The sequence below is a fragment of the Olea europaea genome, chromosome 19, assembly GCF_002742605.1.
Source record: "Olea europaea var. sylvestris chromosome 19, O_europaea_v1, whole genome shotgun sequence".
NCBI classification, from domain to species: domain Eukaryota; kingdom Viridiplantae; phylum Streptophyta; class Magnoliopsida; order Lamiales; family Oleaceae; genus Olea; species Olea europaea.
Window position 1 is genome coordinate 5,223,168 of NC_036255.1, and position 15,125 is coordinate 5,238,292.

The following is a 15,125-nucleotide window of genomic DNA, read 5'->3' on the forward strand; positions in this document are numbered from 1 at the left end:
AAATATAGCTAGAAGGGCTATTTCAATAGCAGCATCCAAAATGCCTATACGAACTCAATTCATTATTTCAGGATAAAAATGTAGAACCAACAGAAATGAATCTTGGGGATGAAAGTTTCTTTTTTTGGACAAAAAATATTCCTTTTTTTCTTCATCCTTTGCATTGGAAGAATAAACTAAAAAATTGATATGATTCAACCTCTGACCCATTTAAATGTAGCAAATAACAACGGGGCTCAAGAATTAATGTGTATTCGAATCATAGGAGCTAACAATCGTCGATATGCTCATATTGGTGACGTTATTGTTGCTATGATCAAAGAAGCAGTACCAAATATGCCCCTAGAAAAATCAGAAGTAGTCAGAGTTGTAATTGTTCATACCTGTAAAGAACTTAAACGTGACAGCGGGATATGATGACAATGCTACAGTTGTGATTGATCAAGAATGAAATCCAAAGGGAACTAGAATTTTAGGTGCGATCCCCCAGGAATCGAGACAATTAAATTTTACTAAAATAGTTTCATTAGCTGCCGAGGTATTATAAAATGAGATCACTGATATGATAATAGTGGGTATTTGAAAGAAATAGATTAAGAACTAGATTAATTAGTAGATTGTGTTTCACGCATATGCCTTTAATAATTCATAATCATAAAACAAATTAAGTAAAAAAATGTTGATTATATCCAATTTTAGGGTACCCATAATTTTAGTTCACCATGGGTAGTTTAGTTCACCATGGGTAGGGACACTATTGCTAAAATAATATCCTCTATACGAAATGCTGATATGGACAGAAAAAGAGTGGTTCGCATTGCATTTACTAATATTATCAAAAATATTGTGAAAATACTTTTCCGAGAGGGTTTTATTGAAAACGTTAGAAAATATCGAGAAAAAAACAAATCTTTTTTGGTTTTAAACCTACGGCATAGAAGGAATAGGAAAAGACTCTATAGAAATTTTTTAAATTTAAAACGAATCAGTCGACCCGGTCTACAAATCTATTCTAACTCTTAGAGAATTCCTATAATTTTAGGTGGGATGGGGATTGTAATTCTTTCTACTTCTCGAGGTATAATGACTGATCGAGAGGCCCGATTCGAAGGAATCAATGGAGAAATTTTGTGTTATATATGGTAATCCTTTTGATATCCAAATTAGATCTGAAACTTCTTCCTATTTCTAAAAAAAAAAAAGAGATGAGTTGTCTAATATTGTTCCTCCTCAAGTAGTTGATAATTCAAGGAGGCTTTAACTGTAATGAAAGAACAAAAATGGATTCATGAAGGTTTAATTACTGAATCGCTTCCCAATGGTACGTTTCGGGTTCGGTTAGATAATGAAGATCTGATCCGGGGTTATATTTCAGGAAAGATTCGGTGTAATTTTATACGGATACTGCCATGAGTAGAGTCAAAAATGAAGTAAGTTGTTATGATTCAAACAGAGGATGTGTAATTTATCGACTCCGGAACAAGGATTTGAAGGTTTAGGTGGTTTTTATTCAATATGATTCGAGATGAAAAATTGCAAGAAACTTATTTTTTTTTCCAAGAAATAGATTTAGAATTAAGATAAGGAATGACAAATATGAAAATAAGAGCTTCTGTTCGCAAAATTTGTGAAAAATGTCGCCTAATTCATACACTAGGGTGCATTATAGTAATTTGTTCCAACCCGAGACATAAATGAAGACAAGGATAATTAGACTCACTAAAGGACTCGATGTAAAAATGAGGATTCTGTTTTGACATGAAATGCATATATCCATATATCTCTGACTCATATTTATGAGAATATAAAATATGGCAAAAGCTATACCGAGAATTGTTTCACGTAGAAATGGACATATTGGTTCACGTAAGAGTGCACGTAGAATACCAAAGGGGGTTATTCATGTTCAAGCAAGTTTCAATAATACCATTGTCACGGTTACAGATGTACGGGGTCGGGTGGTTTCTTGGTCCTCAGCGGATACTTGTGGATTCAAGGGTATGAGAAGAGAGACACCCTTTGCCGCTCAAACTACAACAGTAAATGCTATTCGTACAGTAGTAGATCAAGGTATGCAATGAGCAGAAGTCATGATAAAAGGTCCCGATCTCGAAAAAGATGCAGCATTACGAGCCATTCGTAGAAGTGGTATACTATTAACTTTCATGCGGGATGTAACCCCTATGCCACTTAATGGTTGCAAAACCCCGAAAAAAAGATGTTTGTAGAAATAAGCATTGAAGAAATTTCAAGAAAAATAAGAGAAATAAATGATTCAATCAAATCAAATAATATTACTATGGTTCGAGAGAAAGTAACAGTATCTACTCGGACACTACAGTGGAAGTGTGTTGAATCAAGAGAAGACAGTAAACGTCTTTATTATGGACGCTTTATTTTGTCTCCACTTAAGAAAGGTCAAGCCGACACAATAGGCATTACGATGCGAAGAGCTTTACTTGGAGAAATAGAAGGAACATGTATCACACGTGTAAAATCTGAGAACGTCCCACATGAATATTCTACCATAGCGGGTATTCAAGAATCGGTCCATGAAATTTTAATGAATTTAAAAGAAATTGTATTGAGAAGTAATCTATATGGAACTTGTGACGCGTCTATTTGTGTCAGAGGTCCAGGATATGTAACTGCTCAAGATATCATCTTACCACCTTATGTAGAAATCGTTGATAATACACAACATATAGCTAGCTTGACAGAACCAATTGATTTGTGTATTGGATTACAAATCAAGAGAAATCGCGGATATCTTATCAAAATGCCACATAACTTTCAAGATGGAAGTTATCCTATAGATGCTGTATTCATGCCTGTTCGAAATGCGAATCATAGTATTCATTCTTATGGGAATGGGAATGAAAAACAAGAGATACTCTTTCTCGAAATATGGACAAATGGGAGTTTAACTCCGAAAGAAGCACTTCATGAAGCCTGCCGGAATTTGATTGATTTATTTATTCCCTTTTTACATAAGGAAGAAGAAAACTTACCTTTAGAGGACAATCAACACATGGTTCCTTTATCCCCTCTTATCTTTCACGATAAATCGGATAAACTCAGAAAAAACAAAAAGGAAATAGAATTGAAATCGATTTTTATTGACCAATCAGAATTCTCTCCCAGGGTCTATAATTGCCTCAAAAGGTCCAATATATATACATTATTGGACCTTTTGAATAACAGTCCGGAAGATCTCATGAAAATTGAACATTTGCGCCTAGAAGATATAAAACAGATATTGGTCATTCTAGAAAAACATTTCGCAATTGATTTACCAAAAAAGAAGTTTTAAATCTATTGGATTTCTTTTGTCTTTTTTTTTCATTAAGATGAAAATGGTTTTGAATCTTTAGCACAATTCATATATTCGAAAGAAATTCAAAATTGAATAGATGTATCTAGAGAGGATTCGCTTTCAAGCGACTATTCCCTAGATACACATGTCATGTTATTTCACAATGGAATCAAATTAAAAAAGACCTAAAGTTAGGGAGATCAATAGGTAATGTTGCACCAATACCCAACCAAAGAGCGACTGCAGTACCAATCAAAAAGACGGTTGTCGCTACTAGACTACGAAATGGATTTTGGAATTTATTAACATTCTCTAAAAAGGGTACTATTAATAATCCAGCAGGTACTGAAACCATTAAAAGAACACCCAATAATTTATTGCGCATTGTACAAAGTATTTAAAATACGGGAAAGAAATACCATTCAGGTAATATTTCCAAAGGAGTTGCAAACGGATCTGTCGGTTCACCAATTATTGATGGTTTTAGAATCGCTAAGCCTACATTACATGCAATAGTACCTAGAATTACTACTGGAAAAATATATAAAAGATCATTGGGCCATGCAGCTTTTCCGTAATAATTATGACCCATACCTTTAGCCAATTTAGCTATTAATACAGGATCATTCAAATCAGGTTTTTTTGTTATTGGGATTGTTGAATTCTTATAGATCCATCCCCTGAAGGAACCGAACATGACAATTTTTTATCATCCGGCTCGAGTAAGATTCAAAAGAACTAAATGAATCCATAAAAAATCTATACGTTGCCTATATACACATAGATGAAATACACGTATATGAATGATTCAATGTAAGAAAAATTTGACTCTCTTTTCAGAATTGCCACTACCTATTTCAAAAAATTTGGTTAAGTAAATACTCAATGCCCAAGTTGGCTTACAAAGTTTAACATGATATGATCCAGTACTTTCTGGGTCATCTCAGACTTTACGATTGGTATTTATCTCCAAAATATTTGGAGATATACACACAAAATGTTTACTTGTTACTAATCTAGTCTAGCCTATGTTTTTCTTTAAATCCCTTGTTTTACTCCGATGGTATTATCGATCATATCAATGTAGAGGAAATAAATGCATTTCCATACTATTCAATTTTAAGTATTAAGTAAGTGAAATAGATAAAGATTCTATTTTAGTTTATCCATTTCACTTATTATAATTATACTGGATCTTACGGAGCCTACTCATGTACAACATGATTCGGTCTAATCATAGAAAAGAATCTCTTCAAGTGAACCAACCTATCTTGTGTATAGGGCTTACGCGACAATTGGAACAAAGACACATTTGGTTGTGAGTTCCAATGTGGCAAACATATATCTACACAGACCAATCGATAGTTCAAGTCACACACACTCCCATAATCCATTTCCTCTTTGTAGAATTCCCTTCAACTCTACATTTATTTGACATGACTGGTTGAAGGGAAATATCTAAATACATGGATTATTATTTTCAATAATCCATACTTGTAGCAATGAAATACTATTATTCCTCCTCCAAGTGATAAATGATTGATTACAAATATCTATTATATATCTTCTCTATAAAGGACCAGAAATGCCTTGTTTAGGTATCATTGGAAAGTGCATTAACATAAATATAGCAGTAAGAAGTGGCAATACAAAAGTGTGTAAACTATAAAAATGAGTTAAAGTGGATTGTCCCACACTAGCACTTCCGCGCAATAATTCTACCAAAGGCAATCCTATTATAGGAATAGCTTCAAGTACACCTGTTACAATTTTCATCGCCCAATAACCAATTTGGTTCCGAGGTAAGGAATAACCAGTTACACCAAAAGATGCTGTCAATAACCCCAGAACCACACCTGTAACCCAAGTCAATTCGTGAGGTTTTTTAAATCCACCCGTGAGATACATAGGAAAAATATGTAGGATCATCATTAGGACCATCATACTTGCAGACCATCGATGAACTGATCGGATTAACCAACAAAAGTTAGCTTCCATCATTATGTATTGAACAGAGGCAAAAACCTCTTTAACGGTCAGACAATAGTAAAAAGTCATAGCAAACCCTGTAGCTACTTTTACTAAAAAACAAGTAAGCATAATTCCCCCTAACCAATAAAATATATTCGCATGGGGAGGAATGTATTTACTAGTTATATCATCCGCAATCATATGAATCTTGAGACGTTCTTCGAACCAATTATAGACTTTATTGAGATAGGTGACAATCCCCTTTTCAAAACGTATATGAGATTTTCATCTCGTACAATTCAAGCAAAAACACCCAAATACTAGTTGCAATGGATATGTAACAGAAAGTTTGAAACTTCTTAATCTCTTATTCAATCTTATCTGAATGTACAAAAGAATAAAAAAATAATAACCTAAAAGCTCTTCTTTGTGGCAATAATACCAAAATATCAAGTTGGCTCAATCGTCTTTATGTTTATCCTTACGGGCCTCTTGAATTATCTCTTTAACTATTTCTTTAATTTGTTTTTCTATCTAATGTGGCTTTTTTGTTTTCTTTATTATTGAATTGATAGGAATTATCTTGTTAAGACCCTATGAATCGATTAAAACCTCAAATCCATACTAAAACCACAATGATTCAACTAAGCTAAGCCAAGGATTATCTGAGTAAGAACCATTGGATCATCACTTATTCCATCAATAGGTAGACTAAAAAACTTTTCTTTTTTTTTAATTCTAATTCTTTGAAATTTTTTTTGGAGTCCAGACACGAGGTCGAATATTATGTATGAATCATAGTCCAAATATTTCTTAATCTAGTTCATATATTTTATGTTCCAAATACTAGAATAAATATCCGACGAAGTAGAAATATCTATCAAGATAACAGGCCCATTCTCTGTACTATCAATAGGATCAATTATAACAAGTCACACACTCATATTCCAGAAATACAGAAAGAAATAAATTCCATGATCAAACTACCAAAATAGAATAGGCTAGGAATCCGAGCTCTAACTGATTCATTTTTTTATTCAAAAGACAGGACTTTGCAGTTCTTATAAATTTAATTCATTGAAATTCCATCCAATAAAATGGAAGAATTATAAATCTCCAAAATAACAGATAGAAATATCGCTAATAGAGCCATTACGACACCCATCAAAGGAGTCGTTCCCTACCCGGGAGCTACTTTACCATATTCTGAATTCAATGGTTTTAATAAACTTTCTATAATATTTCCTCTTGGACTAGATCTAGAACTGTTCTTAACAGTTTGTGTAGCCATAAATCCTATTGTATTCATTGAAATCTGTTGACTTTGTATACCATTCCGTTGTAAATAAACAATCTTATCATAAATCCATTGGGATCTTGAAATTATATAATCATAATGGAAAGAGCAACCCTAGTCGCCATCTTTATATCTGGTTTACTTGTCAGTTTTACTGGGTACGCCTTATATACCGCTTTTGGACAACCTTTTCAGCAACTAAGAGATCCATTCGAGGAACATGGGGACCAGTTGAAGTAATGAGCCTCCCCATATTGGGAGGCTCATTACTTCAATTGAGATAATGAAAAATCATTTCATTTTTTTAGTGGGAACTTTAGGCGGTTCTCGAAAAATATATAGAGAAAAAAATTATCCCTAGAGTCGAGACTAAGAGGAATGTATAAACCAATGCTTCCATAGATTATATCGTGGTTTACAGTTATAGCTTCCATACCTGTTTGTTTTTTGTTTCTTTGGGAATCATCTCTCGGATAAAGAAAGAGCAAGAGTAAAAAAAGCAGTGATTCAAATCCACTCCGATACTCTATGTAAAATTCTCCCCAAAAAAAGAAAATAGAGGCAAAAGATACCAAAGCAGTCTTGTATCAGACTACCTGTCTTGTTATCGTTTGATCCCCAAGTTTTTGGGATGCTCCAAACTCTACTTGAGCATCCAAATCTAGGTCAATACTGGCAAAAATATCTCTAAAAAAGGTTCTAGCACCATGCTAAATGTGTTCAAAGAAGAAGAGTAAAGCAAACGAAGCATGCCCAAAAGTAAACCAACCCCTTGGACTGCTACAAAAAACACCATCGGATTTCAAAGTAGCACGATCTAATTCAAAAATTTCACCCAATTGAGCATGTCTAGCATATTTTTTCACAGTAGTAGGATCACTATAACTGACTCCATTAAGTTGGCTGTCGTAGAACTCAACAATTACACTATACTTTGATTCTGTCCTTCTAAAAGGAACATTAGCTCTAACAACTCCGTCGCCATCTACCAAAACAACTAGAAATGTTCCAAAAAAAGTAGGCATACGACGTACAAAAAGTTCATGCCCTTCTTTATCTCTAAATATAGGGTGTCCTAACCATCCAACCGTTATTCCATCTCCGTTATCCATTGAACCTGCCCTGAATAATCCTCCTTTTATCGAATTATTGCTGATATAATCATAAAAAACTATTTTTTTAGGAATTTTTAGACCAGGCTTATGATAAAATTTGATTTTTTGCTAGCCCAGCACTAACTCTTCGGTATATCTCTTGCTGGAAATAGCTCTGATCCCATTGATAATGAGTGGGCCCAAGTAATTTGGTGGGGGTAGTTGTTGAACCATAACACATAGTTCCAGCAGCAACAAAAGCAGCAAAAAAGACAGTCGCGATACTACTAGAAAGTACGGTTTCAATGTTTTCCATACGTAATCCTTTGTATAGACGTTGTGGCGGGCGGACGCTAAGATGGAATAGACCCGCTAATATGCCCAATGTCCCTACTGTAATATAATGATAAACTATTCCTCCCAAAATAAAAGGATCAAAACCTTCCATGCCCCACGCTAGATTTACAGGTTGGACTTTTCCCATTAGTCTATAAAGATCGGACACCCATATTCTCGGACCATACAAGCCTATTACATGAAATGCGCCAAAACTAAAGGAAGCCATCCCTAAGAGAAATAAATGAATTCCAAAGATCTTGGGCAAATCCAAAGAAGGTTTTCCTGTACGTTCATCACAAAATATTTCTAGATCCTAATAGACCCAATGCCAGATAGCTGACAAAAGGCATAAGCCCGAAAACATAATATGTGCCCCAGCTACACCTTCGTAACTCCAAATCTCTAGATTCGTTACAGTCCCTCCTATGATACTCCAACCTCCCCATGAATTGGTTATTCCTAAACGAGTCATGAAAGGTATAACAAACATACCCTGTCTCCAAATTGGATCGAGAACAGGGGCAGAAGGATCAAAAACTGCTAATTCATATAGAGTCATTGAACCTACCCAACCAGTAACCATGTATGCATTATATGAACGAAAAGCAACCGACTGAGATCATTCAATACAACGGTATGAACACGATACCAAGGTAAACCCATGGAAAATACCTCTTTATCAAAGATAAATAGACACTACATAACTTTGTTGCATTGGAAAAGCTATACTATGACTATTCTATGGACTCCTCGTGTTCTAAAATAATCCACTGAACAAGGGTTACTATTTGTTCTATTCTATTGGTAATAATGAAACAACTCCATTCGTATGAATAAAGAGAAGTAGATTTACTCTATACTCAATAAGTACCAATATGCAATGGGTGGTTGATACCATTTTCTATCAGCAAATATGTCTTTCCTTATTCCTCATTAGAAGGCCCTATTCGTCAAAATTTTCCTTTATTTCTTCTTTTGTCTTTCTTTATGAATTTTTCTAATCTACGATAAAACCAATTTATAAAGACAATAAAATAATGTTGTTATGTTTCCACATCAAAGTAAAATATAGTTCTTAGTTCTTTTTTTCTTTCAATTAATGCCTATTGGAGTTTCTTTCAAAGTCCTGGAGAGGAAGATGCATCTTGGGCTAACATATAATGCGACTTGTCAGATATATTGGGTCATATGGGATTTTCACGTTCTCTCCCCCGATCAGGATATCCTCTATTTCGCCTAAGAAAGATAAATTGAATCATCAAAAATTTGGAGCGTGAAGCACAATTAGATCCATTGTTTGGGGGGGTTCACATTACTATTATCAATTAAAATAATTTATGGTTAGCTTGGTTGGACTAAGGATGAAGTATCCAGGCTCTGTTTACAAAAAACTCAATTGGTAATTTATCTATTATTACTACTTGTATCATAAATGATTCATGTTTGGTTTTTGTAAGGAGATCCTATTTGTCAAGCGAGGGAATCTCGAACTAAATACTTGGTGAAAGGTATGAAATGAATTGAAAAAAAAAGTCATAACAAAAAGAAATGGTAATGGGAAGATTTGTCCTATATGTGCAAATAAAAATTGGGCGGATCTTTACCCGGAGTAGAGCATAAACCTAAAAAGATGAAAGAGACCCATTCAAGAACAAGAAAATACCATCGTGATTTGGATTGAATCTCGATGAAACAATACATCTATGAGAAGTTAATTCGATAAGTTTAGTGAATTTTTTCTATTATAAGGAAGAAAGAAGTTCAAATTCGTCCTTCATTAGAAGTCAGAAAAAACCTGCTATGAACAAAGAATAGGAACAAAGAAAGAGGACTTGAATCTAGACATTGATTCTTTTTTTTTTTTTTTTGCAATTATTTTTTGAACTGTATGCGTCAAAAGGTGCATGTCCAGTTCCTAAGGGGTTCAATTTTTCCCTAATCAACCGACTTTATCGAGAAATATGCATGGGATTAGCCACATCAATGAGATCTCAAATCAACTTATTGGTCTTATGGTATATCTCAGTATCGAGGATGATACCAAAGATCTGTATTTGTTTATAAACTCTCTGAGCGAATGGGTAATACTTGGAGTAGCTATTTACGATACTAGCGAATGGGTAATACTTGGAGTAGCTATTTACGATACTATGTAATTTGTGCAACCAGATGTCCATACAATATGCATGGGATTAGCCGCATCAATGGGATCTTTTATCTTGGTTGGAGGAGAAATTACCAAATGTCTAGCATTCCCTCACGCTTGGCACCATTGAGGTTTTTTTTATTTGAGAGAAAAAAAGAAGACTATGCCTTCACCATATGAATATTAAGTAATAATAGCACGGCACTTTGAATTCGATATGAACAAATTTGTCTTTTTTTTTTTCAAAAGATTCGATTATGTGTCGAGAGAGTAGTATGAGATAAAAGGTATTTCCAATTTCTCTTATCTATCGGGAGTTCAGTTCAGCGTTACAAACTTTTTTGTTTTCACACCAAAGGGCTCTTAACAATATTTATGTTATAAAAAAAGAGTGCGAAAAAAAAAAAAAGATTTTTCCTTATTTGATTGGATCAAAAAGAAACTTTGGGATTGCTGAATCAAAGACAAAAAAAAGAATCAATTTTAAAATAGAAAGCAACGGAGCCATCATACTATTTTTCAACTCCTCTAAAAGGAAGGGTGGCAATTTGATCATTTATCCATCTGAGTCTAATAGATTCTATTTTTCTTTTTCTTCAATGGAAGGTAAGGGTCAATTTTATCGTAGAGCTGTATGCAATGCACAAAAGATAATGCGCGTACAATTGTTCAATTCTATCTTTTTTTTTCCTATTATTCTTTATCTTTCTTTCTTTTCTCTTCGTTTCATCACGCGAGATAGAGAACTGTTATATCATCAGGGTAATGATCCATCAACCTGCTAGTTCTTTTTATGAGGCACAAACGGGAGAATTTATCCTGGAAGCGGAAGAACTGCTGAAACTACGCGAAACCCTCACAAGGGTTTATGTACAAAGAACGGGCAAACCCTTATGGGTTGTATCTGAAGACATGGAAAGAGATGTTTTTATGTTAGCAACAGAAGCCCAAGCTTGTGGAATTGTTGATCTTGTAGCAGTTGAATGAAAATAAGATGGATTTTCTAAAAATCCGTGATTTGAGATTTTATCTACGAGTTTAATATTCTATTAAATACAAATAATTCATAATCATCCGGTTAAGATCAATCTAAACCAGCCCATTATGTATATGATTCAACATGCCAACTATTAAACAACTTATTAGAAATACAAGACAGCCAATTCGAAATGTCACGAAATCCCCCGCTCTTCGGGGATGTCCTCAGCGTCGAGGAACATGTACTAGGGTGTATGTGCGACTCGTTTAGATCATGAGCTGGCACAAAAAAAAGCAAGAAAACCGCTTTCCAGTATCAATGATCAGTACCAGTAAATAGGATAGAATGGAAGAAAGAACCCCATTCACTATCTAAAAATAAGCAAATCGATCCCTCTATTGTGTATGAAGTTTATGGTTTCCATTGGTGCAAATCCAATCACCTGAATTTAAGATGAGAAGGAATTCTCCATTGGTAGCAAATGGTTATCTATTAAGCGGAGGAAATCTTATTTCAATTTCAAAAACATAAAAATGAAGCTCCCACTCTGTCAAGAACGGACTAAGAGGGTCAGCTACCCAGCTAACTTTCCTAATTAAATACCGTTACTGTATAGGTGGATCTCATTGTGAAAGACCTATTACTGGATAATTCATGGGTAGAGCCAAAGAGTGTGGTGTGAACTATACAAGTTACCAATAACATTGATTAAATGAAGTAAAGGCTCCGGTGTATAGAGAAGACCTCACCGTTTAAGAAGTAACCATAGAAACGACGGAACCCACTATTTCTTTATCCATTTAATTTATATTTCTTTTTACTATATTTTTCACACTTAGAAGAATAAAATTTCTTATTTCTTTCGTATTTCGCAGTGAAATACATAAAAAAAAGAAAAAATCGTGGTCGGGAAGGTTATAGTAGCCAAAGCCATTGGAATTTTTTTTTTATACATTGGCAAAATCCGTTTGGTTATTAATAGACCAGGAAAGGGAAAAAGAATAACTGAAAGAAAGGAAATCCATTAGTTATTCGTCAAAGTTTCATTTATTCAATGACCAGAATTAAACGCGGATATATAGCTCGGAGACGTAGAACAAAAATTCGTTTATTTGCCTCAAGCTTTCGAGGGGCTCATTCAAGACTTACTCGAACTATTACTCAACAGAAAATAAGAGCTTTGGTTTCGGCTCATCGGGATAGGGATAAGCAAAAGAGAAATTTTCGTCGTTTGTGGATCACTCGGATAAACGCAGTAATTCGCGAAAGGGGAGTATCTTATAGTTATAGTAAATTAATACATGATCTATACAAGAGACAGTTGCTTCTTAATCGTAAAATACTTGCCCAAATAGCTATATCAAATAGGAATTGTCTTTATATGATTTCCAACGAGATCATAAAAGAAGTAGATTGGAAAGAATCCACCGGAATAATTTAAACGGAGTTCCCCGGAGAATGAACTCCGGGAAGGTAGAGTCGAAATTACTATGAGAAAATATGCTAAAGTAGTCAAAATGAATGAACACATTTAATAAAAAAAATCTTTTCCGATTCGTTTTTTTTCTTACGACACGATAATAAAATCTGGATTCCCAAATTTGTCGAACAAAACAACAATCTGTGTTTGAGTTCTGATTGGAATTCGAATTCAAGTGAACAAAGAATAAGCCTATTTATTTATGGTTCTAAGACCAGTAGTTCTAGCCATCAACTCGATTCTTTCAAATTGTTTCTCATTATTGAGAAAAGGCAACAAAGATAAAATACGAGCTTGTTTTATAGAAATAGTAATTAATCGTTGTTGTTTCAAGGTCAATCTATTCACTCGTCTAGATAATATTTTTCCTTGTTCACTAGTAAATCGACTAATTAAACTCATGTTTCTATAATCAATTCGATCCCCAATTGAATCGAGGGCAAATGCCTACAAAAAGATCGCTTGGATTTAGGAAATGGTCGCTTGGATTTATCCATGGTTTTTTGTGTTTTTTTGTTTAGTTTAGATTATTTCTTATCCCAAAATCCTATTTTTCTTTCTTAATTGTAATTCATTTTAACCCCAAATAGGATTTTTTTTCTATTTAAATATGTTATATATAATTTCATTTTTGACCCTTCCTTGAAAGGCTAAGATATAATTTGGTCAATCTATTTCTTTATTTCCCCATGAATCATATGTTTGTAACAATAGGGACAAAATTTTCTCAATTCTAATCGATTAGGCGTATTGTGCTGGTTCTTTTGAGTAATATATCTAGAAATGCCCCTTGATACCTTCTTAACACCATTTTGGACACAACTAGTACATTTCAAAATCACCGTTACTCGCGCATCTTTCCCCTTAGCCATGGACGTCTTTTGTATTTTTGATTTACTCAATTCTTTTTTTTTCGATTCGAAACGAAGAAAAGGAAGGAAAAAATAAAAGTTACTAACTTGAAATCCAATTCTAAAAGATCAAAATAAATAGAAGTAATAATAAATCAAATCCATAGTAAATATAAGTAAGACAACAGATTTCTAAACTATATTTAAAATTGAAGTACGGTATTTCAGTTAAAGATCTTATTCTTGTATTCTTGCCCTAGATCTGCATTTTCTACTCTACCCCCATTTTTCTATTATTAATATTCATTATTCATTTAATTCAAACTTGAACCCGAGTATGTTGGATCGACTTTTATTCTCTTTCCTCCCTTATTCCAAAAAGGGAAAAAAGAGTAAAAAACGGGGGGGGGGGGGGGGGGGGGGGGGGAGGTGTGATAGGGGGGGGGGGGGGGGGGATTAGTCGCAGATATTTGATTGTATCTCTAATATTCTTCATTCCTTCCCATGTTAATAACTAAAATGAAAAAAAAGGGAAATGTCAACGCATCCAAGAAAAAATGATTAATCTCTATCAATAGACTTGCTAAAGCCCCGAACCACAGCGTACTTAGTACTGGTGCAACGAGGAGATGTGTTTTTAGATCTCGCATTGAAAACCCTGCTTTTATTTATTGTAATACATAAAGATAAGGCATACATGATCAAATAGATATGTAGTTAAGGACCACTTATAGTTGTACACGGAATCCCTAATTCAAATTGAAATGTACAATGATCCATAAGATTTTCTTTTTCTTAAAACAGAAAAAGATCCCCTCGTAGCGAGTATTTTAGAAAAATACTCATTTCTTTTTTTACAATGGGTTCTATATTTTGTATATATATAATAAGTTTTTTACTTTTCTTATTATTATATGTTAAATGAAAGCAAAAATACGAAATGGGCTGAAAAATTGTGTATATCAGTGGAACAGCTAAGGATGTGGAAAACAAGATAGGAATTTTCTACAACGATACTATAGAACAATTGAAAGGATGTGGAGCAGCTTGGTAGCACGTTTGTTTTAGGTACAAAATGTCACGGGTTCAAATCCTGTCATCCCTACCTATTACTGCTCCTTTGAGAAATAACGAGGAATCAACTGAGATCCATTCAAATTAGGCAGAATCTTTCATTTTTTTGAAACTATATAGTATATGCAGACAAAATGAAAATGGATTAGGGTTACAAAAAGAATCCTTTTCTTTACAGTCTTATCTTATTCTGATAAGAAAGGGCTCTTAGTTCAGTTCGGTAGAACATGGGTCTCCAAAACCCGATGTCGTAGGTTCAAATCCTACAGAGCATGATTTTTTCTTCGTAGATCGAATTAGAATGAAATAGATTCATTTGCTTGCACAGCAATCAGAATTTGATCTCCTATGGATTAAAGAAAGGAGGAGGTCAATCAAAAAAGGAAATGTTAATTAATCAAAGGTCTAGCTAATCACCACGCCTGTATTGTAAATATGCAGTTACGAATAATCCAGCCAAAGTAATAGGAATTAGACCTAACACGATTCCAAATAGAAAAACTTCAATCATTTCAATTTTTTGAAAAGGAGAAAAAAAACAGAGAGAGGTAATATCTATACCTAAATATTAATCTGAA

The 15,125-nt window shown here is 34.0% G+C and overlaps 1 protein-coding gene, 1 non-coding gene and 2 pseudogenes across 3 annotated transcripts in view; 3 read left to right on the forward strand and 1 right to left on the reverse strand.

Moving 5' to 3' along the window:
- The window catches only part of LOC111368250 (50S ribosomal protein L16, chloroplastic-like), a 1,891-nt gene extending 1,815 nt beyond the window's left edge, over positions 1-76 (forward strand). The window contains exon 3 of the mRNA XM_022989493.1: positions 1-76. This exon is cut by the window's left edge and continues 227 nt beyond it. Coding sequence (XP_022845261.1) covers positions 1-76 — 76 coding nt within the window.
- A 3,414-nt stretch (positions 77-3,490) lies between these two features.
- Positions 3,491-8,711, reverse strand: LOC111368252 (annotated as a pseudogene).
- A 116-nt stretch (positions 8,712-8,827) lies between these two features.
- Positions 8,828-12,042, forward strand: LOC111368253 (annotated as a pseudogene). The gene is made up of 4 exons (XR_002697966.1): positions 8,828-8,844; positions 9,130-9,177; positions 9,958-10,283; positions 10,925-12,042. The product of XR_002697966.1 is annotated as an ATP-dependent Clp protease proteolytic subunit-like (transcript).
- Positions 12,043-14,748: 2,706 nt separating this feature from the next.
- Positions 14,749-14,822, forward strand: TRNAW-CCA. The gene has a single exon. It is a non-coding gene; the product is annotated as a tRNA-Trp (tRNA).
- Positions 14,823-15,125: the final 303 nt, after the last annotated feature.